Source organism: Pelmatolapia mariae, linkage group LG3_W (genome assembly GCF_036321145.2).
Source record: "Pelmatolapia mariae isolate MD_Pm_ZW linkage group LG3_W, Pm_UMD_F_2, whole genome shotgun sequence".
NCBI lineage: Eukaryota > Metazoa > Chordata > Actinopteri > Cichliformes > Cichlidae > Pelmatolapia > Pelmatolapia mariae.
This window is the reverse complement of record NC_086229.1, coordinates 31,663,488-31,690,955: the sequence shown is the minus strand read 5'-3', so window position 1 is coordinate 31,690,955 and position 27,468 is coordinate 31,663,488. Positions and strand designations below refer to the sequence as shown.

The following is a 27,468-nucleotide window of genomic DNA, read 5'->3' as shown; positions in this document are numbered from 1 at the left end:
TGACATGGCGTTCATGTTCAGAGACAGAATGAGAGAAAATGAGAATGTCATCCAGATAAACGAAGACGAAGTGGTTGATGAAGTCCCGGAGTACGTCGTTTACCAGGGCCTGAAAAACAGCTGGGGCATTGGTGAGACCAAACGGCATGACAAGGTATTCAAAATGACCAGGGTGAGTGTTGAAGGCTGTTTTCCATTCATCCCCCTCCCTTATTCTTACCAGATGGTAGGCGTTGCGCAGGTCCAGTTTAGTGAAGATGGTGGCCCCCTGAAGGAGCTCGAAGGCAGAATTTAAAAGAGGGAGTGGATACTTATTCTTCACTGAGATGTTGTTAAGGCCCCGATAATCAATACAAGGTCGTAAACTCTTGTCTTTCTTGGTGACGAAGAAGAAGCCGGCGGCCACAGGAGAGGTCGAAGGGCGAATGAGACCCGTGGCGAGTGATTCATTGATGTATCTTTCCATGCTTTCGCGTTCGGGCTGAGACAGACTGTATAGGCGGCTGGTAGGGAGAGGTGCGCCTGGAAGAAGATCAATGCCGCAGTCGTACGGCCGATGCGGAGGAAGAGAACGTGCCCTATCCTTGCAAAACACTTGTTTGAGATCATGGTAGACGGGTGGCACGGAGGAGAGGTCCGGCGGCTCGGAGAGAGAAGAATTGGTTAGCGGTTCAGAAAAGGGGGTGGCAGCTTTAAGACAGGACATGTGACAAGCCTCCCCCCACCCCACAATGCTCTCCTTTTTCCAATCGATAACAGGATTATGGTGACGCAACCAAGGGTAACCCAGAACTAGCGGTGAGAGCGGAGCTTGGAACACATATAGTTGTATGGTCTCGGAATGATTACCTGAGAGAGTCAGTAAAACGGGCTCAGTGATATGAGTGATGTTAGGAAGCCACTGGCCACTGAGGGCGATGACCTGGAGTGACCGTGGCAAAGGCTCAGAGTTCAGATTTAATCGTTGGGCCAGCGAAGCGTCAATAAAGTTCTGTTCCGCCCCTGAATCGATTAGAGCCTTAAGAGCGTGGACCTGAAGCTGCACCGTTAATTTAGCTGCTAGCATGAGCCGTGGAGGAGACTGTGAAACAGAGACCTCGCCCACCCGTATTCCCCTCTCTACTGGCGAGCACGGCCTTTTGGCAGTGACGGACAAACATTGGCGATATGACCCTTACGGCTGCAATAAAAACACTCACCGGCCCTCCACCGACGGTGCCATTCCTCGGGTGAAAGGCGAGAGCGACCCAGTTGCATAGGTTGCTCACTCTCCTCCATGTTGTGCAACTCCGAATCTCTTCCGCCACTCGTGGCGCTTCAATTCAATTCAATTCAATTCAATTTTATTTATATAGCGCCAAATCACAACAAAAGTCGCCTCAAGGCGCTTTATATTGTACAATAGATCGCACAATAATAAATACAGAGAAAACCCCAACAATCATATCATATGACCCCCTATGAGCAAGCACTTTGGCGACAGTGGGAAGGAAAAACTCCCTTTTAACAGGAAGAAACCTCCGGCAGAACCAGGTTCAGGGAGGGGCGGCCATCTGCTGCGACCTGTTGGGGTGAAGAAGGAAAACAGGATAAAGACATGCTGTGGAAGAGAGACAGAAATTAATAACAGATATGATTCGATGCAGAGAGGTCTATTAACACATAGTGAGTGGCTGGAAAGGAAAAACTCAATGCATCATGGGAATCCCCGGCAGCCTACGTCTATTGCAGCATAACTAAGGGAGGATTCAGGGTCACCTGGTCCAGCCCTAACTATATGCTTTAGCAAAAAGGAAAGTTTTAAGCCTAATCTTGAAAGTAGAGATAGTGTCTGTCTCCCGAATCCAAACTGGAAGCTGGTTCCACAGAAGAGGGGCCTGAAAACTGAAGGCTCTCCCTCCCATTCTACTTTTAAATACTCTAGGAACAACAAGTAGGCCTGCAGAGCGAGAGCGAAGTGCTCTAATAGGGTGATATGGTACCACAAGGTCATTAAGATAAGATGGGGCCTGATTATTTAAGACCTTGTATGTGAGGAGCAGGATTTTGAATTCAATTCTGGATTTAACAGGAAGCCAATGAAGGGAAGCCAAAACAGGAGAAATATGTTCTCTCTTCCTAGTCCCTGTCAGTACTCTTGCTGCAGCATTTTGGATTAGCTGAAGACTTTTCAGGGAGTTTTTAGGACATCCTGATAATAAAGAATTACAGTAGTCCAGCCTGGAAGTAATGAAGGCATGAACTAGTTTTTCAGCATCACTCTGAGACAGGATATTTCTAATTTTAGAGATGTTGCACAAATGGAAGAAAGCAGTCTTACATATTTGTTTAATATGTGCGTTGAAGGACATGTCCTGGTCAAAAATGACTCCAAGGTTCCTCACAGCATTACTGGAGGCCAAGGTAATGCCATCCAGAGTAAGAATCTGGTTAGATACCATATTTCTAAGATTTTCAGGGCCGAGTACAATAACCTCAGTTTTATCTGAATTAAGAAGCAGAAAGTTAGCGGCCATCCAGGTCTTTATGTCTTTAAGACATTCCTGCAGTTTAACTAATTGGTGTGTGTTACCTGGCTTCATGGATAGATAGAGCTGCGTGTCATCTGCATAGCAGTGAAAATTTATGCTATGTCTTCTAATGATGCTGCCTAGGGGAAGCATGTATAATGTAAATAGAATTGGTCCTAGCACTGAACCCTGTGGAACACCATAATTGACCTTAGTGTGTGAAGAGGACTCTCCATTTACTTGAACAAATTGGAGTCTATTAGATAGATATGATACAAACCACTGCAGTGCAGTACCTGTAATACCTACAGCATGTTCTAATCGCTCTAATAGGATATTATGATCAACAGTATCAAACGCAGCACTAAGGTCTAGCAGGACAAGCACAGAGATGAGTCCACTGTCAGAGGCCATAAGAAGATCATTTGTAACCTTCACTAAAGCTGTTTCTGTGCTGTGATGAGCTCTGAAACCTGACTGAAACTCTTCAAATAAGCCATTCCTCTGCAGATGATCTGTTAGCTGTTTGACAACTACTCTTTCAAGGATTTTTGATATAAAAGGAAGGTTGGAGATTGGCCTGTAATTAGCTAAGACAGCTGGGTCTAGAGATGGCTTTTTGAGTAAAGGTTTAACTACAGCCAGCTTGAAGGCCTGTGGTACATAGCCGATTATTAGAGATAGGTTGATCATGCTTAAGATCGAAGAATTAATTAATGGCAGGACTTCTTTGAGCAGTTTTGTAGGAATGGGGTCTAAAAGACACGTTGATGGTTTGGAGGAATTAATTATTGAAGTTAACTCAGAAAGATCAATTGGAGAAAAAGAGTCTAACTTAACATCGATGGTACTAAAAGTAGCTGTAGATAATATTACATCTGTGGGATGATTATTGGTAATTTTTTCTCTAATGATAAAAATTTTATTTGTGAAGAAGTTCATGAAGTCATTAAAAGTTAACGTTAAAGGGATGGTTGGCTCAGTAGAGCTCTGACTTTTTGTCAGCCTGGTGAAGCGAGATCATTCAACTGCAGATCAGACAACAAACGACGGAGGCACCAGACAAGTGCAATCAAACGATGAGTTTATTGACAACGGAGAACAACCATCAGCATATGGCCTGTTTTGCTCTGACAAAAATACACTGGGTTCTGGTTTTATAGCATAGAGGATCACGCCCCCACGTACACGTCAATACAAGTCAAAAATACATTGTGTACAGTCATTGTTTACAGACAAGGGTAGATCTTGTACATCTTAATAACTATAAACAGACATATAACTTCTCTTTTTGATAACACCTTCCTTTTAAGGTAACAACTTCAAGCTTCAGGGCCTCTAAGGGCTAATAATTGACCCTCGTCCTCAATCTCTAAGCAGACTGAATTGGCGCAGGTCTCAAATAAGAAGCAGAAGACACTCGGGCCTTCGCTCAGGCCTGCTACTAGATTTATGTGTATTGTAAGCATGCATGCAATTAACCTGCTATGTTCTCATCTTCCCTCAACATGTATCACCTGGACACTCTCACCAGTGAAGCTTAAAACCCTCTTGGATAGAACATCAACTCTAAACAAGCACAGATATGCAATGTGTATAAAATGAACTCTTCCTGTGAATAGAATGAATGTGATGACAAACCTATTCAATGCAATATGAACCCTGTAAACAATATTACTGATAAAATAATACTGTAAAACATGCCATCAATGCATTTATCATAAGACAGATTATATGATAACAATAAAAGAATCTCAAAATCCCAACATTCCCTCTTTTGACATTCCAACAAGGAATGTCACCACACTTCATGTTGTATCACTCCCTGCCCCACTCTATGGGTTCTAAGTTCATCTGGTAAATGCCCTCAACCCAGCCAGAGTTCGCAACCCTCGCCATTACTTTTACCAACAATCCTCTGAGACAAGGAATGATACAACAACCAGCGATGACCAGTATTCCCAAAAGTACAGTCAAAGAAAACATCACTGACATAGCCACACTTTTCCATTGTCCAAACACAGATGTCATCCAGGACGCCAGCAGATTTTCGATACCTGAGTGTTCATGCATAGTTTTAGACAAAGTTTTCAGGCCCTCCAGAGCTCAGGTTACTGAGCCATCTGGGGCAGTATTAATAGGGATAAAAGTGCAGCACATGTCTCCGAACATGGCGCATACGCCTCCCCTCTCATGTCAAGGGCCATTTGATTTTGCACTCCCGTCAGTGAACTCGGACCCGATTGTTCTGCGAACCCCATCATGGCGTCCCTGGTTAGGTTAGAGAGTCTCAGCAGGTTGTAATGAACATAGTTAATGCGATCAACATTCTTATTAGGCGTTACCCAAAGAAATATACTTTCAAATCCTGCGGCTATCGGATTTACCAGCTTGTACTCGTCTGGAACTCCCCTGGGGACTCCTATGGAGTCTATCCAAGTCGGTGAGTTCAGGCGAGGATCATAAGCATGTGTACCCTGGGTCCCTCTTTTGGCCAGAATATGTCTCTTACGTCTGGCTGCTAAGGTACGTGTGTTGTGTTCTGGAATGGACTTTACCTGGTTCCCAATAAGCATGAGCGGAGCTCCTAGTCGCACCATCGCACATGTCCCTACGCTTCCCATAGGAACACGAACTAACAGAGTGTTTTCCCCACAATAATAATACAGCCCACTTCTTGACCATGTTCCCATTACCATGCTAGAGTCGCTTACATTGTTGGTGGTTCGTCCCGTGAGTGTGACAGCACACCCAGTTGGGTCGATCTCTCCCACCTTGTACTTTTATAGTTATCTCGTTTTGGCATAAATGGTCCCACTGTTGTCTGCTTTGAAACAGGAGGGAAAAGTCTGGACAACAAAGTACAGTTGCCAGTACTCACCGCATTCCTTGTTAGCTGCAACATACAATCATAGCCCCACTTATCTTCTAAATGCAACGGTGCGGGCTCTGTGAACAACCGTGGACTAGCTGACGCACAGGCAACACAGTCAGATACATGTTGTTCTCTAGCTTTTTGAGCCACCCAATCAAGCCAGAGGTTACTGTCCTTGAAACAATCAATCTCTCTTTTGGTTCCTGTTCCTTTTGAGCTACTGTTCCCGAAGTTACCATCTGATCAGTCAGAATGGTGATTAAGCTTTCTGCGAGCGGCTTAGACTTTGCATCAACTAAATTTACCCTAAGCATATCATGGGGTCTTTTGCAGACCCATACATCATACGCTCTCCAGCTACTGCTGGCTCCTGTACACTTAATGACGTCACACAAATCAAACGTGAATGAGCTGGTAGACCCTTTAACATAATTCAAATCTATGCCATTATTCATGCTGAGACACTCATCACCGTTACCTGACACCTCGCGCTTTTGTCTTTTTTACCGATCCCGTTTTAGCAACTACAGTCTCAGGAAGCGCTGTGCTGGACTGGCCTCTGTGTTCAGACAAGTGGTCCGAAGTGCCCTGCTAAATATAGACAATAAACAACACAGCCATAGTTAATATCATTGCATACAATAAACATGTAGTTGTAAGGAACATTTTAATCAGTTTTCTCATTACGTGTCTCTGATTCGTGTGTTTGCATCATGTTATATAAACTTTATATCCTGGAATGAAACTCCCCTGCTTTTGTGGAGTCCTCAACTTGTCACCGCTCCTTTCTGCTGGCGTGGCGACCTTCTAAGCTGCTGCTCTTCTTTCTTCGGCCTCCCAGGTGGACTACTGGTTGGCCCGTTGCACAGGTGAGAGGATTTATTTTGCCTCTGCTCGTTACCACCTGTGTTGGATGTAGAGGAGTTTTCCTCTACTAAACTCTCATGTGCTGGCGCACACTGCGACCAATGATACCAGGTATCGCCTTTCCCTTTCAGTTGAACTGCTGTGGTTGTTCTGGCAACGACCTCATAAGGACCCGTCCAGCATGGCTCCTTCCACTGCTGGAGTTCCTCGTGGGCTCAAATTCAGTTCCTTGTTTGCAGACGATAGCATAGCCTGCTTTCGATCCTTCTTCATCACGATGACAGCAGCCATCTATGAACCAATCCTCAGCTCCAGGGATAGGTTCTGCTTTTAAATCTTCCCTGACTTTCCCTTCAACTTCTGCTTTCTTAGTACAATCATGAGGTTCTCCTGATCCCATTAAATCTGCCATATTGATTCCTTCATGTGTAAATGTCAGATTTGGAGCATCTAAAACTTTACTCAGTCTCTATTGTGCTAATGATGTCATAGTGAACGCCTGCGAGTTCACATATGCCACCACACCGTGTGTAGTCAGAACTTTTAGTGGGTGTTCTCTCACTACATGTGCTGTTTTCTATATTATTTTGGCAACCCCTGCTGCATGCTGTATGCATGTAGGGTGCCTGTCTTTCTTTATTCAATCATCTTCCGGGGGTGAGAGACCTCTGCACAGCTGAGACGCCAGTTGCAAGAGGTCTTCTAACATTAGAATCATCAGCTGTGACTTATATGGTGTTATTTCGGTACTTTACACGTCACACAGGCTTGAACGTTGTTTATATGGGGAGTTCCTCTTTTTTGTGTCTATATCTATTAATATGCCTTGTGCACTAAAACTTCCTGTTTTTCAATCTGGCTGAGCACTTGTTTGTGAGTCAAAGGTGGCCTTGCTCTACAAGCCTTCATTATTAAAGTACATAAAACAAGATAATGAGCAGGTACACATTACACATTAAAAAATATTTCTTTTATTCCTAACACCAGTCCCCCTTTTTCATTTCTCACTTGAGAAATGAACTAATTCCTAATTTATCACATTTAAGTTTACTTCAATACAATCCAATTGAATTTTATTTATATAGCGCCAAATCACAACAAAAGTTGCCTCAAGGCGCTTCATAGATACAGAGAAAAACCCAACAATCTTGTGACCCCTTATTGAGCAAGCACTTTGGCAACAGTGGGAAGGAAAAACTTCCTTTTAACAGGAAGAAACCTCCGGCAAATAACTTAAGCTGTGTGACAGCACCTTGCGTTTACGCCAGGCTGTGAGCTGCCCTAAATCTACTTGCTACACCCCCTTTTCACCTAGTTTAATTTTTTCAATCCTAATTTAAACTATTCCTGACTTCCCTCAGTGCACACTGTAAAGTGTAAAAGATACAATTAGCTTTCTCCTGGTAAAAGGTCCTACATTATTTTCCCAACCTTTGGAAACATCCTCTATCGAGTTAACCCATTTCATCTTTCAAACTTAGGCCTGATTTCTTCGCCCCCTTTAACGGGTAGCGCATATCCGGTCTGAACACTGTGTTTGGGCAATTTACGAATTGTTGCAGGATTTCTATGTTATGTAAAGTTCCTCTCATCCCTTTTATGCTTCCATTATAACCTATGTCTAACAAGCTTTTGATCTTCTTTGCAATATAAACAACTAGGTGTCTTTGTGCTCTGTTTTTCTCCTTTCTCTGGTTGGTTCCGTTCGATCTCGGGCTTCCAGGATTCTCGCCACCCCTGTGGTTGCTGTGGTCCTGAAATCTTCTCCTGTAAAGGATAGAAAACAAAAAGCCTCTCTCTGCTACACCTCACTAATCTACTGTGTTCATCTAAGGTTCCTTTAATCATTCAAAGTTGTTTCACCATATCATGTTCTGGGCTCTGTCCTTCATATTAACTTTACTTAATCTCCATGGCCTTCATGTGTGTGAGCAACACTGTCAGCCTTGTTAAACACACCCAGGGTAAGATATAAACCATCACCATCTGAGCATAAAAACAGATCGAAAAGAACATGAAAATAACAATTTCTGCCTCAATTTTACCATATCTAAATTATCAAAAACCCCAAACGTCATAAAACGATCCTAAAACCCATTTCAAATTAAACCTTAAATCCTATAACTCCCCCCTTTTGTAACACATCTTATGTGTTACAAACTCAAAATCCTTCACTCGAGCTTAGAAAATTAAGAGAAAAAGGTTAGTCATATCATATTAGGTATACATGCTCCGGCCCTTCAAACCTGTGTTTAAGGAATGAAATCAAATTATTCATCATGTCAAATCTTTTCTTGGCTCCATCCACAGCCTGCATCCTTGGAACTTCCTAGAAACAAAACCTGTGTGTTAACCAAAACTTCACATTTCATACTCAGTTTTTTCCCACTTACGATCCAATCTGTGTTATGAGAAAGGAAACTTAAAACAGAACAGTTATCAGTCATGTGTCTAACCTTAGTCCAGTCTTTATCTCAGTGTCCAGTCGGTCCAACCTATGGTCTGCCTCGTCCATCCAGTCACCATCCATTTACACACATTCACTCACATGCATTAACATCAGGTATTGCTGACAGTGGAGACTATCTCGCAAATAATCAGTCTTCACTCTCAGCAACATCAACTCATTTTTTGTTTTATTTTGTTTTTAGGGAAATAATTCTTTCTGCTTTTAGACTGGATTGGCTCGCGGCAATCTTTTAGACAGAGACTTAGCCTTCTCCTCTGCCCATTGTAATCTGGAGAAGGTCACCTTATATTTGTTCTCCCGAGAATTTTCAACGCTGTTATCCACTCTTTTTCAGGCCTGCTTAGAACAAAAATGAGAAGAAGAGAGCTGATTATTAGCTCATCAAAACACAAAACAAAATCACCTGACAGGTTTTTCTAAGTGCACTGTTACAAAAATGATGGACCCCCTTAGACATGTGCATGTTTGATAAAACTCCCTCTATTAAAATAAGAAAACAACACAAATCTAACCGATAGAAGTAACCCATCACTACAACAACAACCTCAACAATCTTAAACACAGAACATTTTGCCACAAGTTCTTCAGGGTCCTGACACTCTCAGGTCAACTTAACATAATTTCACCTGCTCAAAACACAGAAAATCTCGTTAAACACCACACAACTTGCACACCATCATCACTAAATTCTAAATTTTCTCTTCTGAAAACTACTACACACTAAGCGAGTTGGACAACATGATAAACAGACTCCTATGCTAAACCTGCTATCTGATCTTCATGAACTCTTTTGTATTCTAAGGTTAACGCATTTTCTATTTGTGTGTGTGATTGTGTATATGTTTCTTTTCGTGTTTTTTCAGACTCCCTCACAAGGTTCCACTTAAACAGTCAGTTTTTCTCTTTCCCAAATTTCTCCCTTTTTAACAGCATTCCTTGTCCTCAGCCAGAAGTTAGAGCTTGATTTCAGGTTCAGGGAACAATTCACCCTGAAAGACAGTGAGTGTCTCCCCTCTTTGGCTCATCACTCGTCATTGTTAATGACATGTTTGTTTAGCATTTCCCCCTCTGCCCCAGCGGCTTTACCCTTGAAGTCCCGTCTCCGCCAGTGAGTCCAAGCTCACTTAGGGACTTAGGTTCAAGCAATCGTGACTGCGCCTTGCCTTAGGTTGTCCCAGGGTTTCGAGGTGGGATCTTACCCGTCATGGGCTGTCCAGCCTTCCATGCTCGCCTGATACGGGGGCCAATTGGGCACGAGTGCTATGAGGGCAGGGGACACACTGACTCTGGAAATTAAAGGAGTGTAAGCTGCTTTCTTCATTGCCTGGGTGTATTAAACTATCCCACTTCTGATTGTTTCCAACAATAATTTCACCTGTAGCAATTTGTGTACGTGCGTTTTCTATTCATTAATGTAAATGTCAGTTCATGTATTTTATTTTCTCGGTCTTTGTCTTTTCTAAAACATGTAATTAATATAATTTTATTACTTTTTCTTAAGACATTCAGTCTCTAATTCCTCTGTTTTCATGCTGCAATGTCTCTCTAACTCACAAGCTATAATCAGACTTCCTGTTTGATGCACACAGTTCTCTCTCAGGCCTCCTCTATTCACGCACTCTCCTATGAGTTATTATTACTTATTTATTATTTTGTACAAATCACACAGAATCATTCAAATCAAGTACTCACAACATTCACACACTTAGAAGCACTCAAAATACGCTTTCCTAAGAGTATTTTATCAAACATGCTTGCTTAGAATCAGAAAGAGGAAGTAGACAACACTCAGTGACTGCGTCTGTCCTCTTAAAAAGAAGAGAAATAAACACATCTGGGACAATTCTCCCCATCTTAGACAAAATGTGACCTTAAATGTCCGTTTCTAAGTCATGTTCTTCTCTACACACGACTCTTGGCCTCCAGGGCATAAAACTTTGAGCATAATCTTTTACTTTACCAGAACTAGTACTTTACCAGAACCCTCATACGTGCAATAAGACTGCTATATGTGCAATTCTTTCTTTGACAAAATTGTATTTTGTATTTTCTTACTCAGCTGTATATAGTATTGGTATTCTATTTTATTCTATTGTATATATTATTCTATTCTACTTTATTTTATTGCATTCCAGTGTTTTCTAATTTCTGCTGAAATTCTAGTTCAATGCACACATGTGTTGCAGTTTAAAATTAAAAGAGGAAGTAACTCACACCCAAGAACTGTGTGTGTGTGTTAATGTCTGTGTCCCTTTAAATGAAAAAAGGTGAACACATGTTTTAGGAAAATTAAATTTAAATTTAAAGGGACACATGTGGTGAGTTTTCCTCAATTTACACAAAATATGACATTAAATATCCTTTTGTAATTCCTATTCTTCTTTAAACACCATGAATGACCTCCAGGTCATAACCTTTGGACTTATAACTCTAATATAAGTCCACACAGCGCACCAAGCACAGAGAAAATTCAACCTCAGTGCTTCAGAATTCTCCTCAAAATTCAGAAACTGTTTCTGTCATTTATCTGCCCAAGAACTTCATCATATGGACCTCGCCGGGTCCAGTAATCTTCAGCACATGTACATCACTGCAGCCAGTGAAGATTTAAAAACAGTTTCTTGTCTCAGTTTACCCAGTATTCACTTATCAGATGGACCGCAGCCGATCCATCCATATCAACACAATTGTGTGTCCACATTTACACAACTTATTCTTCACCTAGTAATATCATCAGAATTACTTCAACATGGTAAACATTGATTTTCCTTTAGAATCAACTTACCATTAGAACTCAAGATCACAGCTGACTCGATTCTCTGAAATCCTGAGTCAGTTAACACCTTGCTCAACTCACGGTGTCTTTTTCTCGGACTCCCTCGTCTGAGCTCACTCTTTTTACCCCGGCATCTCCCCCGGAATGTTACGAGATCTTCATAGACCCAAAAGTAAGCATATTATTTACCTAGTCAAAAGTGAAGCCGTTCTTCACACAGTAATTCTTAATCCAACAGCCTTTGTGTTTTGAAACTAAAAAGAGGAAGGAACAGGGCCCAATTTTAAACTGCGCATGTTGTCACTGAACAACACACACACACAGACACAGACCCAGGGCAATTCTTCCTGGATCATTTACCAACACAGTCCGCATTGATTATTTTCTGGACCTCAGCAGATCCACCAAAATTCATATAAATATATCAGCCATTAACCGATTTATTTCTTTTCCTCAGACCACGCTGGATCTATTAATATCAACAACGCTGCACACTCAGAATTGTGCAGCTGATTCTTCCCGTCAGACCGCGCCGGATCTGTTACTTTAGCACAATAAACACTGATTTTCCTTCACAATCAGTTTACCAAGAGCCACAAAACCATTTCTGACTCGCTTTTCTGAACTTCTGTGTCACTTAAACATCCTGACAGCACCAGGTGTTTCTGTCGGACTTCCTCGTCCGAACTTAATCCTTTTACTTACAAATAAGCGTCTCCCAAATGCCCACGCCGGAGCTCCTCTTTGAAGTCTCAAAGAGGTACAGGAGTTTGACACTTATTAAACCATAATCTAACCAATAACTCTTATATTCTTTTTTATTCTTAAACATACATTGGTCTCTTTTTCTCTTTTACCATGAAATACCAAATAACCTTTTAACTCAGTACTGTCTGTTTCTCAAAGTTTCATTATCCTTGCTTCAAAGCTTCTCATTACTTCAAAGTTTCTCATTCATTACTTCAACGTTTTGCTTTATTCTCAAGAATTCAGTTTTACCACTACTGCGCCAATTTAGTAGTTAAGATCATCTACTCAGCGAACAGATAATTTAGAATTCAGCCAATTTGCACAAATTTGCTTATTGAACAGGTTTGTGCGTACCTTTTAATCTTTTTAGACCGGTCCTCTGTTCGCCTCATATCAGATCCAACCTTCGGCCACATTTGTTTTACTGATCGGCTCGCGGCTGACTTGAATTCTCTTAAATCATATATCAACACCTCGGACCCTTCGCGTCCGGTATTTATTCTCTTAGAAACATGTATCAAATCCTCGGACCTTCTCGTCCGGTATTTATTCTCTTTCTCTTAATTAAGTGTCTCCCTAACAATGATCCTCTGCGATCACCAGGGCTATATCTGAGGCCACAAAATCTCAGTGGGGCCCTTCCCCCAGTTTAATACCCAGGAAACGTCTTTCCCGGGGGTGGAGTCCTCCGGCTCCGTGACTTTTAGACACTTATAATCTCTTTATTCCTCAATCACAGCTCAATCTCTCTTCTCTCTATTTTCTTAACACAACATCTCAAATTACTTTTAGCTCAGTAGTGCTTTTTCCGAGCGACCGTGAACACAACACTCAAATTACTTTTAGCTCAGTACTGCTTTTTCCGAGCGACTGTGAACACAACACTACTCTTAAGTTTCACTTTCGTTGCAACAAAGGTTTTCGTTTCAAACAAAACTCAAAACAGAGATCAACGGATGACCACTTGACTACATATTCTAGAATTATAATCCAATACAGCACAATTTCAGTTTAAGAGGTTTGTGCCTTACCTTTTTGCGGGCCCAATAGTCAAGCGATCACCGTGACGTATGCCGTTCGATCACCTGATCTGGCCTCGACCTCCGCCTCGACAACAAACACCTGTACTTCTTTCTGCTGATCTTTAGTTGCCCGCATCCTCCACCAAATGAAGCGAGATCATTCAACTGCAGATCAGACAACAAACGACGGAGGCACCAGACAAGTGCAATCAAACGATGAGTTTATTGACAACGGAGAACAACCATCAGCATATGGCCTGTTTTGCTCTGACAAAAATACACTGGGTTCTGGTTTTATAGCATAGAGGATCACGCCCCCACGTACACGTCAATACAAGTCAAAAATACATTGTGTACAGTCATTGTTTACAGACAAGGGTAGATCTTGTACATCTTAATAACTATAAACAGACATATAACTTCTCTTTTTGATAACACCTTCCTTTTAAGGTAACAACTTCAAGCTTCAGGGCCTCTAAGGGCTAATAATTGACCCTCGTCCTCAATCTCTAAGCAGACTGAATTGGCGCAGGTCTCAAATAAGAAGCAGAAGACACTCGGGCCTTCGCTCAGGCCTGCTACTAGATTTATGTGTATTGTAAGCATGCATGCAATTAACCTGCTATGTTCTCATCTTCCCTCAACATGTATCACCTGGACACTCTCACCAGTGAAGCTTAAAACCCTCTTGGATAGAACATCAACTCTAAACAAGCACAGATATGCAATGTGTATAAAATGAACTCTTCCTGTGAATAGAATGAATGTGATGACAAACCTATTCAATGCAATATGAACCCTGTAAACAATATTACTGATAAAATAATACTGTAAAACATGTCATCAATGCATTTATCATAAGACAGATTATATGATAACAATAAAAGAATCTCAAAATCCCAACACTGGCTACAGTGCTGAAGAGAAACCTGGGGTTGTTCTTATTTTCTTCAATCAGTGACGAATAGTAAGATGTTCTGGCTTTGTGGAGGGCTTTCTTATAAAGCAGCAAACTATTTCTCCAGGCTAAATGATGATCCTCTAAATTTGTGACACGCCATTTCCTCTCCAGCTTACGGGTTATCTGCTTTAGGCTACGTGTTTGAGAATTATACCACGGAGTCAGGGACTTTGGATTTGAGGCCTTAGTTTTCACAGGAGCTACAGTATCCAGAGTTGTACGTAGTGAGGAGGTAAAATTATTAACAAGATAATCGACCTCTGTTGGAGTAGCGTTCAGATAGCTGCTCTGCTCTATGTTGGTACAGGGCATTGAAGAAGATAACAGTGGGTGGATTATATTCTTAAACTTAGTTACAGCACTTTCAGAAAGACATCTACTTTGATAAAGTCTACTCTCCATTGCTGTGTAATCAATTATTGTAAATGTAAATGTTATCAGGAAATGATCAGACAGCAGAGGGTTTTCAGGAAACACTGTTAAATGTTCAGTTTCTATGCCATATGTTAAAATGAGATCTAGAGTGTGATTAAAGTGGTGGGTGGGTTCTTTTACATTTTGAGAGAAGCCAATTGAGTCTAATAACAGATTAAATGCGATGTTGAGGCTGTCATTTTTAGCATCTACATGGATGTTAAAATCACCCACAATAATTATTTTATCTGAGCTGAGCACTAAATCCGATAAAAAGTCTGAGAAATCAGAGAGAAACTCTGTGTAAGGCCCAGGTGGACGATAGATGATAACAAGTAAGACTGGTTTCTGAGTTTTACAGCTGGGGTGGACGAGGCTAAGCATCAGGCTTTCAAATGAATTAAAAGTCTGTCTTGGTCTTTCGTTAATTAATAGGCTGGTGTGAAAAATTGCTGCCACACCGCCCCCTTGGCCTGTGCTTCGAGGTTTCTGGTAGTTAGAATGACTCGGGGGTGTTGATTCATTTAAACTAACATAATCATCCTGCTGCAACCAGGTTTCTGTAAGGCAGAGTAAATCGATTTGTTGATCAATTATTAAGTCATGTACTAACAGAGACTTGGAGGAGAGAGACCTAATATTTAATAATCCACATTTCATTGTTTTACTCTTTGGTTCAGATGTGGATACTGTATTGTTCTTTCTTTGTGATTTTTTATGTTTAAGTTGTTTATTGCTGGTTTTTAGTTTGTTTTTTGTCTGTTTGGGAGCTGACACAGTCTGAATGGAGATGGGTTTTTGGGGTGGTAGCAGGAGGAGAGAAGCTGCAGAGAGGCGTGTAAGACTGCAACTCTGCTTCCTGGTCCCAACTCTGGATAGTCATATTTTGGGGAGTTTAATAAATTGGTCCATATTTCTAGAAATGAGAGCTGCTCCATCCAAAGTGGGATGGATGCCGTCTCTCCTAAAAAGACCAGGTTTCCTCCAGAAGGTTTGCCAATTATCTATGAAGCCCACATCGTTTCTGGGACACCACTCAGACAGCCAGCAATTTAAGGAGAACATGCGGCTAAACATGTCACTCCTGGTCTGATTGGGGAGGGGACCAGAGAAAACTACAGAGTCCGACATTGTTTTGGCAAAGTTACACACCGATTCAATATTGATTTTAGTGACCTCCGATTGACGTAACCGGGTGTCATTACTGCCGACGTGAATTATGATCTTACTGTATTTACGTTTACCCTTAGCCAGCAGTTTTAAATTTCCTTCAATGTCGCCTGCTCTGGCCCCTGGAAGGCAATTGACTATGGTTGCCGGTGTCTCTAGCTTCACATGTCTGAGAACAGAATCGCCAATTACCAGAGTTTGACCCCCGGCGGGTGTGTCGCCGAGTGGGGAAAAACGGTTAGACACATGAACAGGTTGGTGGTGTACCTGGGGCTTCAGTTTAAGACTATGCTTCCTCCTCACCGTCACCCAGCCACCCTCTTTCCCCAGCTGCTTGGGGTCTGCCGGGGAACAGCTAGCGGGGCCTACGCTATCTTCGGCTGCACCAGCTACAGGGGCCTGGCTAGCTACGGGTGAATGAAGGGTGCGAAGCCGAGTCTCCAATTCAGTAATCCTGGCCTCCAGAGCTGCAAATATGCTACATTTGTTACAGGTATCACTACTGCTAAAGGAGGCCGAGGAGTAACTAAACATCTGACACAATGAGCAGGAAAGTGCAGGAGGGACAGGTGAAGTAGCCATGGTGCTAACGAGTCGGCTACGAGCTAAGCTAAGCTAGCGAAACAGTACAGAGACAGTGAGTGAATACTTTGGCTATAAATTAGGCAGTGAGCACACAGAAAGGGTGATTCAGATGAAGCACGTTAAGATTATACTATGAAAAAGGGATGTATCAAGAGATTTAAATTAAATTGCTAAGCAGAAAAGCTACTCAGAAACACCACTGTGTTTGAGCAGGAACAGGAAGTGATACTATACCGCAGAGCGAGCGAACACCAAGCTTCCGCCCGATGCTGCCTCGCCGCGGCCCAGAGACCTCTGGGAAACGTAGTCCTCAGTTCTGCGGCATGCACGTAAATGCTCGTCCACCTTCACACACAACGTTATCACATCAGACAAAGTTTTAGGTAACTCTCTCATAACTAGTTCGCCCTTTAACTCATCACACACATTATTCAGCAAGGTGCTTATCAATGCAGGCTGCCCCCACCCGGTCTCTTCGGCCAGCGTCCAGAACTCAATGGAGTATTCCGCCATACTTCGTCTTCCCTGCTTAAGATTCAGTAAACGGTGAGCTGCTGCGTCAGCCCCAGTACCTCTCTCAAACACACATTTAAATTTAGCAAGAAAATCCTGGTACGAGATGCTGGCGTCCGTTCTCAAAACAGCTTGAGCCCAGTTTAAAGCCAGTCCGCGTAACAGCTGGACAAAAAAGGCAATCTTAGCGTCATCGGTTTCATATGTCCTCCGTAACTGTCTAACCTGTATGGTTATTTGGGTCAGAAAACCGGCACACTTGTGAAACTCACTCGCGAAGAGTTCAGGTGTTGGCAATGCTTGCTCCGGGGGCTCCAAGGGAGTGTGATGAGGCAAAGCCAAAGATCCGGGTGCCGAAGGCTCAAAAGCCGGTAACTGTGAGGAGACAGAGGGAGGAGAGGCTGCTGGGCTTACCAGGGGTATGCACTCAGCAAAAGCCTGCGTTAGAGTGGCCAACTGCTGATTGAGGAGCTGCAGCATTTGCTCGTGGCATTCCAAAACCTCCTCGGCCGTGGGGGTGCGCTGCTGGGCGGCAGAGTCCGCTGAGTCCATATTCTGGCTGGATCGTTATGTTAAGGTTCAATGTAGGGGACTCAAACGCGGGACTCCTGAAATAGCTGACCACAGGGATTTATTTACAGAGGTCACCAATGTGTATATACAGAGAGTGCGGGGTAGTGCTATGTTCAGAAATGTGAGGGACGGGCTCCAGGGAAATCCAAGGGGGGAAACACTCGTTCTCCAACTCGCCACATTCACAACGGCTGTCCTCTTCTTTCACACTTGACGCACAGATTCACACGAGAGGGGTGGTCCAGGGGGTCTGTAGACAGGAGACAGGAATGAGACCAATATTCACAGAAAACTCTTGACTTATCTTGCACTGAAGTTCGACTTTCACTAACGCGTTGCAGACAATGATCCAGCAACGACCAGCAGTCCTCTCCTGGCTGAAATGCCGTTCCCCTTGATGGACGTCAGGTGTGATGATCTCCGTGGGCGTGGGCCGAGGGCGTGAACCCACAATGAGTTCCGCCCCGGCGACAGAGAGAAGGTGAGAGAGAGAGAGAGCACGAGAGAGAGAGAGAGAAAGACAGGAGAGATCGATCAGCGTCTCGCTGATCCCCCAGGCCGTGACAGAACAAGAGACACTGAGAGGAAAACTAAACTCTAATACAACCCAGAACTAAGAAGTAGACTAAAAACACTTAAGAAAAGTACAATTATAAAACATAAACACTAAAAACACACAAATGAAGAACCAAACAGAATATTTAAATAAAAACTTTACAAATGACATGACTGCTAAAAGACTTAAAAACCCTAGGTCAAACAGCTCAAGGCCATGACAAAGATAGACTAACAATCACAAAATTAGGGAAGCATTTCCAACTAATGAAGAAGCCAAAATTTTTTACTGGCTCATGTAATGAGAGAGAAGAGTCTGATGGTGCACAACATTGTGGGCATGAGGACTTTGAAGATCCATCTTCTAGTAGCTCATCGGTCCCCAAATCTTATACTGAGTCCTTTAACCGGTACAAGATTTGGATCTATCAAAGGAAGTGTCTGATTTTGTGGGTCTGGCCTCAGTCAGAAAATCTCCTGGCTCCAGGAAGTTCAGACCTGACGTCTCTACAATGAGTCATCTAGATGTAAAGGATGTTGTCTCTCTGACTATGTTCTCCTCTGTTTTCTCTTTAGAGTACCAGCTGGAGATGGTGGAGGTGACACAGGGGAAGGAGTTTGTCCTGCTGCCCTTTAAAATCAAAGAAGGCTTCACCCAGGATGTCAAAGTGGAGTGGAAACACAAAAACAAGATGGCCCATGAGTATCAGATTGGTAAAGACCAGTGTCACTTAAAGGGCCAAGATCAGAAACAGCGCACTGAGATGAAGAAAGACCCACTGAACACTAAAGACCTCAGTCTGACCCTGAAAGACCTCCACCTCACTGACAGTGGAGTCTACACCTGCACCATCTACAACAAGGATGGACACATGCTGCTACGGAAATCAGTGACTCTCAGTGTCAGAGGTGAGTGTTACAGCTGTTTGTCCACCGTCCAAAATAGGTATAGATTTATAAGTAACAAAACAGAATTTAGAGACTAAAACTAAGAGTTCACGTAATAAAAGTTAAACAAAAACTAAACATTTACACACAATCAAAACAAAAGTGAAAGAAGCAAAGCCACTCTGGAAACTCACAGAAACTAAACTGAATTCAAAAGAAAAGGCCAACACTAAATAAAAACAATGAAAGTATCAAACTATAATAACTGTAGATGATGGAGGATCACCTTCACTGACATCTGTCTGTCTGTCTCATATTCTCCTCTCAGTTCCTGAGGTTCAGATGGTGGAAACAGTTAAAGGGGTTCAGTCTGTCCTGCTGCCATTTACAACTGATATCAAGCTTCAGGACGTCACAGCGGAGTGGAAACATGAAAACAAGAAAGTCCACGTTTATCAGAGAGACCAAAACCAGTCATACATACAAAGTCGCACAGAAGTGAAGAACGAGCCAATAAAAAATGGAGACCTCAGTCTGAGCCTGAAAGACCTCCACCTCACTGACAGTGGAGTCTACACCTGCACCGTCTACAACAAGGATGGACACATGCTGCTACAGAAATCAGTGACTCTCAGTGTCAAAGGTGAGAGTAACATCTGTTTGTCTGCATTACAAATCCTCCATGAATAAGAGCTGGAACTCCCATCACTAATACATACAGTGCAGGAGAGAGAGGGTGACTCCTGCCTCTGTTTTACAGTCCATGATTGTATAGAAGCTGTTCCAGAGTCAGCTCATGTTCACATATTTATGAAGTCTTACACTGGAAAGTCTGCTCTTGATCTCAGTAAATGAACAGGGTTTCCTCATTCCCTGTACACAGACTGGCAGATGTTGATATAAGAAGATGACGTGGTGCTCTGTAGGAAAACAGAACAAGTCCACCATCAAAGCAGACTGTTTTCTCAGTTTGATATGTAGGACTGTGTCACAGTGCAATGCTTTTTGAGACAAATCTTTTGTATTAAATGTTGAAGTTGTGCCACAAATAACCAGAGAGCAGCAAATGAAGAGAGGATTTAAATATTTCCTGTTAAATGTTTTGTGTTGTTACCTTTGATTGGATCACCTGTGGTTAAAGAGGAAAACATGGAACTGAAAATACTGCATTAATACAGTAATTTAGTTAAAATCATAAGTACATAGCTGTATTACTGTTTCCAATGACTGACAGATGAGATCAAGCTGTCATGGTTTGTCTGACTGGACTCAAACGCAGGAGTCAGGAATGAAAGTTCATTGAGTTTATTTACAGTGTTGGTGCAGTAGTGCTCTATGCAAAGTCTTTTTGAAGTGCTCAGTTCAAAATTCCAATATGTACAAAATCCAATAGAAGGAAGGCTCCACATTTGCATTGTGTATAAAGAAAATCATTAAAACAGCTTTATTTAATAATTTAAATACAATATCAAAGATTTCTAACCCTAACAGAACCCTGAACCTTCCTAATAAACTCATTTGGGCATGTGCAGTGCTTCCACTCTCTCTCTCTCCCCTTGCTAACATTTTCTGTGCTTCATAAATGTTCTATCAAAGTCCATGTATAAATACACACCCATCCATCCATTCGCTTCCACTTATGCTTTTCAGAGGGGCTGGAGCCTATCCCAGCTGTCACAGGGCGAGAGGCAGGGTACAGCCTGGACTGGTCGCCAGTCTGTCACAGGGCTAACACACAACCATTCACACCTATGGGTAATTTAGATTAGTCAATTAACCGATCCCCTTTCTTTAGGCTGTGGGAGATAGGCCACACAAACACATGGAGAACATGCAAACTCCACACGGAAAGATCCCGGCCTGATGGTGGAATTGAACTGACGTCTCTCATTGCTTCTGTCTGTACAGCTCATGTTCTGCTTTGTTCTCCTCACAGACTACCAGTCAGCAGTGGTGGAGGTGACACAAGGTCAGAAGTCTGTCCTGATGCCGTTTAAAATTACAGGTGAGCTTCCTCAGGTGATCAAAGTGGAGTGGAAACTCACTCACCCTGAAGAAAAGATGGTTCACTGTAACGACAGCAGTCAGAAACAGGATCAGCTTTATGTAGGCCGCAGTGAGATGAACAAAGACCCACTGAACACTAAAGACCTCAGTCTGACCCTGAAAGACCTCCACCTCACTGACAGTGGAGTCTACACCTGCACCGTCTACAACAAGGATGGACACATGCTGCTACAGAAAGCAGTGACTCTCAGTGTCAAAGGTGAGAGTAACAGCTGTTTGTCCACATTACAAATCCTCAATGAAAAAGATCCAATCAAACAGCCTGTGATGCATCATGGGAATGTGACATATGTAGAATCAGTGCAGGTTTGCTGTATGTGAGTTGAGCCCGTACAGTGCAGGAGAGAGAGGGTGGCACCTGCCTCTGTTTTACAGTCCATGATTGTCCAGAGTCAGCTCATGTTCACATATTTATGAAGTCTTACACTGGAAAGTCTGCTCTTGATCTCAGTAAATGAACGGGGTTTCCTCATTCCCTGTACACAGACTGGCAGATATTGATATAAGAAGATGACGTGGTGCTCTGTAGGAAAACAGAACAAGTCCACCATCAAAGCAGACTGTTTTCTCAGTTTGATATGTAGGACTGTGTCACAGTCTAATGTTTATTAATTCCAATATATTTTAAATTGATAGCTCTTTGTGCTCTTTCAATTTGAGCTTGTTTTATATTTGTCAGGAGTTTTCCTGCAGTGCAAGTCAGGTCGGAATAAATGACACTCAGACTTCCATGTTGCACTGGGTCGCCAGTAGAAGTAACCATTCCTCTATTCTGCCAAATTTTTGCAAAATAATGTAGAGCTGCAAAGACATACTGGCTGTCAGTGTATATGTTTATGTCTTGTCCTTAATGCAGTTGACAGGCACGTGTAACAGCTGTAAGTTCTGCGCTCTGTGCAGAGTGTGAGGAAGTTAGTGCTTTTGCTTCTAAAATTGTGTCTACTGTGGTTACCGCATAACCTACACAGTTCCGCCCAAGGCTATTTTTGGACGCTGAACCGTCTACAAAGATGTTAACCAGCTTGTGGTGTGCTGTAAAGGTCAGCGCGTGGTTTTGTTTCCTCATCTAGCTTCTTTATACAGCAGTGTGCGTCACCATCTTGCAAAGTAGGGAGAAGTGTGCTGGGGTTTAACTGTCCACACTTCTCAATTCTGATGTGTGACTGTGAAAGCAAAATGCCTACATAGGAAAGTTGTCTTGCATGTGTCAAACTTCTAAGTTGGGAAAAACTTTGCATTGCTTACAGTTCATAGCTCACAGCTCTAAAACTAGGCATCAACAAATCATATGCCTAATCATTATGTGTCACTGTGATCCACAAGTATGATCACAAATTTGTTTTTCAAACTTACAAAACAAACAAACAAAAAACAAAACAAATTGCCTATGGCACCAAGGCTTTGCGTTCATATTAATTGAGTGTAAGCTGCTTTCTTCATTGCAAGTGTTTGTTACAATAAGGTTTAATTCATGCATCTTATCACTGAGTTCTAAATTCAAACTATCTCACTTCTGACTCTTTCCAAAAATAATTTCACATATAACAATTTGTGTATGTGTTGTCTATTCATTAATATAGTTGTCAATTATTTCTGTCATTATTTTTACCTTCTTTTGTTTATGACATGGCAGACATCTCTAAACAATCATGAGTTCAGCCTTCAATTTCAACCCAATTATACCCTGTATTCTCGCACTCGAACTTGTCCTGCTTCACCTCCCATCAGTCCTCGTCCCTCTTTTCACAGTGTCCTTGTGTCGCCTTCAAAGCTCCAACAAACACAGTCTGCAAAATATCATGTTCAGTGCCTTTTTCTCAGGGTCGAGGACAAAGTGGGAGGTCAAGCTATAAAATTCTAGCCAAAAGTGGCTTATTTTCCCAATTAATCTATGCTTTTGTCGCTGTACTCAAGGTTCCAGGTTGAGAGAAATCCACCTGTACTGACACACTAAAGCATACAATTAATATCATTTTCATTACTTTTCTTAAAACATTCATTCGCTTCATCTTCTTAGAGTTTAACTCGTCTGTTTCTCTCTGTGAGCTGTCTTTACACACCACAGGCACACATATTTCCTGTTTCTGCAGACTAATCGAACTCTTTTGTTTTTCTTTGTATTCATAGTCTATACCTTGATAGTCTAAACCTTGATCTAAAACCAATACACCTTTATGCCACGCTCAGACATCAGGAATCATCACACACACTGCCTTTTCTCTCAAACTTCCACTTGTTCACTCACTCTACTATGAACCTTTGTAGTGTTATTATTACTTATTTTTTTATTATTTTTGTACAAATCACACCCAATCACTCAAAACCTACTACTCACAGCATTCACACAGTTAAAATCACTCAAAATATGCTTTCATATGAGTATTTCAGACATGCTTTTCATAATCAGAAAGAGCAAGTCAAATAAAAACAACTGAAACCTCTAATCATTCTCACAGCACACACATAAACTGGAGAAAAAACTAAAACACACCGGCATTTATTGCTCAAGAGAGGTTACTACTGAAAGATATATAGTGGTCACTTACTATACATCCACAGTAATGAATTCAAACTCTATTTATACAATTGTAGTGAGCAAAACCAGCGTCTCAGTCACAGGCATTTAGCAACATTTGCAAACAATAGTTATAAAGCTCAATAACCCTCTAAACCGAAAGCAACAATCTCCATGCGCGTCACCGCTCCTCATCAGCTTGGTAGTGTCCACATATTTAATTCAGCTTCTCAATCTTGTAGCTTTAGCTGTTGTATACAGGGTTTGGCTCATTAGTTGTTAGTATAGGTTTGCTCTTTATCTCAACAAAGTCTCATCTAAGATGACAGGTTTACAAGCAGGTCAAGTGTCTCTATGCACTTGATTAGATTTGGTATTTTCCTTATTTTCTTCATCTCATATATCATTGTACTGAGTTTGAGCAAACCTTAAGCTTGATTTAGACTACTTTTAACAATCATCCACCTCACATCATAACTGACTGAGGTGCCTCTTCTTATTAACAGTATGTCATTATTAATGTTATCATTGTATTGTTTTTTCCTTTTTTATAACAGCAATAGTATATTACAATACACTACTTTACTACTAATATACAATAGTGTATTATTTTATATTTTATTATGTATCCATCGTGGGCCTGTGCGAATCTGTAGCTTCACACCTTCCCAAGCTGGAGACATACTTTCCTTGGCTGAACAATGACACAGCCGTAATATACCTTATGCATCTCTCTTTTTTATTTGATATATTTTCGTGTGAATTATCTGGTTTCATGCATTCTATTCATTCTAGGCACGGTCGTCATGCCAACTATGTTTCATTGTTAATACCAGTTTAGGCAAGGCAAGGCAAGGCAAGTTTATTTATATAGCACAATTCAACAACAAGGTGATTCAAAGTGCTTTACAGAGACATTAAAAACAAAATAGATAAAAAGCATGATTTAAAATTGATTAAGACAAGGAAACAAACAAACAAACAAACAAAACAGTATATAAAATCAAAAATCAGAACAGTAGATAAAATCAGAACAGTAGATAAAATCAGTAGTTAAAATGTAAGTTTTAGAATTTAAGCTTAAAAGTGTGGATTTGGTGCTTTATTCAAAAGCAGCTGAGAACAGGTGAGTCTTCAACCTGGATTTAAATAAACTGAGTGTTTCAGCTGATCTGAGGCTTTCTGGGAGTTTGTTCCAGATATAAGGAGCATAAAAGCTGAATGCAGCTTCTCCGTGTCTGGTTCTGACTCTGGGAACTGATAAAAGACCAGATCCAGATGACCTGAGAGATCTGGAAGGTTCATACTGGGTCAGGAGGTCAATGATGTATTTTGGTCCTAAACCATTCAGAGCTTTATAGACCAGCATCAGAACTTTAAAGTCTATAGTTTACAGGTTGTTATCCTTCCTATTATTAGTTTGAATACATAAGCTCTAATTTAATTTAACCTTTTGTTTATTCCACTTCATTCCTCTTTCCATGCTTTAAGATATTACAACTCTTGTGTACGCTTTGTTTTCTTTTTAGCATCCTTTTCAGTATTTATTTCTGCTTGGAGGGTTTCTTTTAATTTAGTCAATGCGGATGGGCTACATTTTCCCTCCCATGTGGGACATTTAGGTTTTTTGGGGGTTTTTTTTTTGGATTTCTCCATCTACATGCACTAATTTGTCCGGCGCCTGGACATTTTTTCTCTAACCACTGCTCGTCAGCAGTGAGTTTTGAAGCTTCGTTACCCATTTTAATCCTTTACAACTACACAACTGCGGCACCTTCTCTGGCACGAGAATCGAGAGAGGTAGTTGACACGGCCTTCTACTTTCAAGCTATTCTTGAAAGCGGTGTCAGCTTTATGTGATGAAACACGACCTTTTTCTCTTTTCACCAGTACTTGGGTGGCCTACAGTAAACAAATTAGTGGAATAGTTCAGCCTCCTTATTGTGCTGTAAAATCAACTTATTCCACCAACAAAAATAAAACAATAAATACCTTTATACGCGTGCTACCTTTACCCACTACGGGGGAGCTACCAGTCCCAGACGAGCTCTATTTTATTTTAAGATGCTACCAGCCCCTCTCGGGCGAGCCTACTTTACCAACTACAGGGGAGCTACCAGTCCCAGATGAGCTCTATTTTATTTTAAAATGCTACCAGCCCCTCTCGGGCGAGCCTACTACGATTTTTCGCAACGTGTTTCAGAGTGTCAATATTCACCTGTTTGCTGATTGCCGGGTTGTCAGGTCCCCCTCATCGACCCCCACCGTCGTGGACCACTTTTAAGAACGCTGGCCAGAACCCGAATTCACGTCTCTGGTCTCTATCCTGTACCTGGACAGGAGCTGTCGACAGACTTCAGCGCGGGCTTCTCACGACGTCAGGACTCGATGAGGTTTTCCCGTGGGGTCACACAAAAGTGTTATGTCCCATCCGGCTCGAAGGAAAAGAAATGTCAGGAGTTTTCCTGCAGTGCAACTCAGGTCGGAATAAATGACACTCAGACAGGTTTGCAAGTTTAACGTGCACACGGGTGAGAACTCAAAGGAGACTCACACCCTGCAATAGTTGTCAGCCTTTATTTATACTTCAAGCATATTTGTGTAGCAAGTCCTTCTCAGAGACGTACAAGAAGAGATAAAATAGAACTGTGCTGCGTGCAGGCTTCCTGTGGTGCTTGCACAGAGTAACTTCTCTATTTGAGCTGAATACTAAAAGAGCAAACACATCTAGAAAATGAAATGTACTTTTAAGCATAAACATAATAAAATCTTTTGACAATATTTAATGTTGAAGTTATGGCACAAATCACCAGAGAGCTCTAAATGAAGAGAGGATTTGAATCTTTGTTAGGCTGTTTTAGAGGAAAGTCAAATAGGGGAACATATAACGTCTAAAAGAAAATTGAAAACCATAACTAGCGGAACATGGAACTTGGAAATACACTGGGCTGAAAGAAATAGAAGAAATACAGCAGAAGTACATGAAGAAAATTCACTGAGAAGTAGAGTTGATGTTTTGACCAGGACTGAGAGAAATCAGCACTATATATACACACAGAGAAGGGTAATCAGGGGAGTAGAGACAGTTGGGAAAATGAGACACAGATGTAAAAGAACAGATAATAAGATGAGGGAAGTAAAACTCACAGTAAAGAGCAAGGGATGAATAACTATCCAATAAAGCAGGAAGTGAGAAGTGATAACTAAACATGGAAATGCAGACACACAAAAAATGGAACAAGAGACACTGAGAGAAAAACTAAACTCTAATACAACCCAGAACTAAGAAGTAGACTAAAAACACTTAAGAAAAGTACAATTATAAAACATAAACACTAAAAACACACAAATGAAGAACCAAACAGAATATTTAAATAAAAACTTTACAAATGACATGACTGCTAAAAGACTTAAAAACCCTAGGTCAAACAGCTCAAGGCCATGACAAAGATAGACTAACAATCACAAAATTAGGGAAGCATTTCCAACTAATGAAGAAGCCAAATTTTTTTACTGGCTCATGTAGTGAGAGAGAAGAGTCTGATGGTGCACAACATTGTGGGCATGAGGACTTTGAAGATCCATCTTCTAGTAGCTCATCGGTGCCCAAATCTTATACTGAGTCCTTTAACCGGTACAAGATTTGGATCTATCAAAGGAAGTGCCTGATTTTGTGGGTCTGGCCTCAGTCAGAAAATCTCCTGGCTCCAGAAAGTTCAGACCTGACGTCTCTACAATGAGTCATCTAGATGTAAAGGATGTTGTCTCTCTGACTATGTTCTCCTCTGTTTTCTCTTTAGAGTACCAGCTGGAGATGGTGGAGGTGACACAGGGGAAGGAGTTTGTCCTGCTGCCCTTTAAAATCAAAGAAGGCTTCACCCAGGATGTCAAAGTGGAGTGGAAACACAAAAACAAGATGGTCCATGAGTATCAGATTGGTAAAGACCAGTGTCACTT

At 41.7% G+C, this 27,468-nt stretch overlaps 1 protein-coding gene across 1 annotated transcript in view; it reads left to right on the top strand.

Annotated features, from left to right (window-relative positions):
• The window catches only part of LOC135932641 (uncharacterized), a 72,266-nt gene that overhangs the window by 34,718 nt on the left and 10,080 nt on the right, over positions 1–27,468 (top strand). Inside the window, exon 2 of the mRNA XM_065470147.1 lies at positions 20,866–21,045. Within this exon, the coding sequence (XP_065326219.1) occupies positions 20,866–21,045 (180 nt within the window). The remainder of the gene's footprint in view (positions 1–20,865; positions 21,046–27,468) is intronic.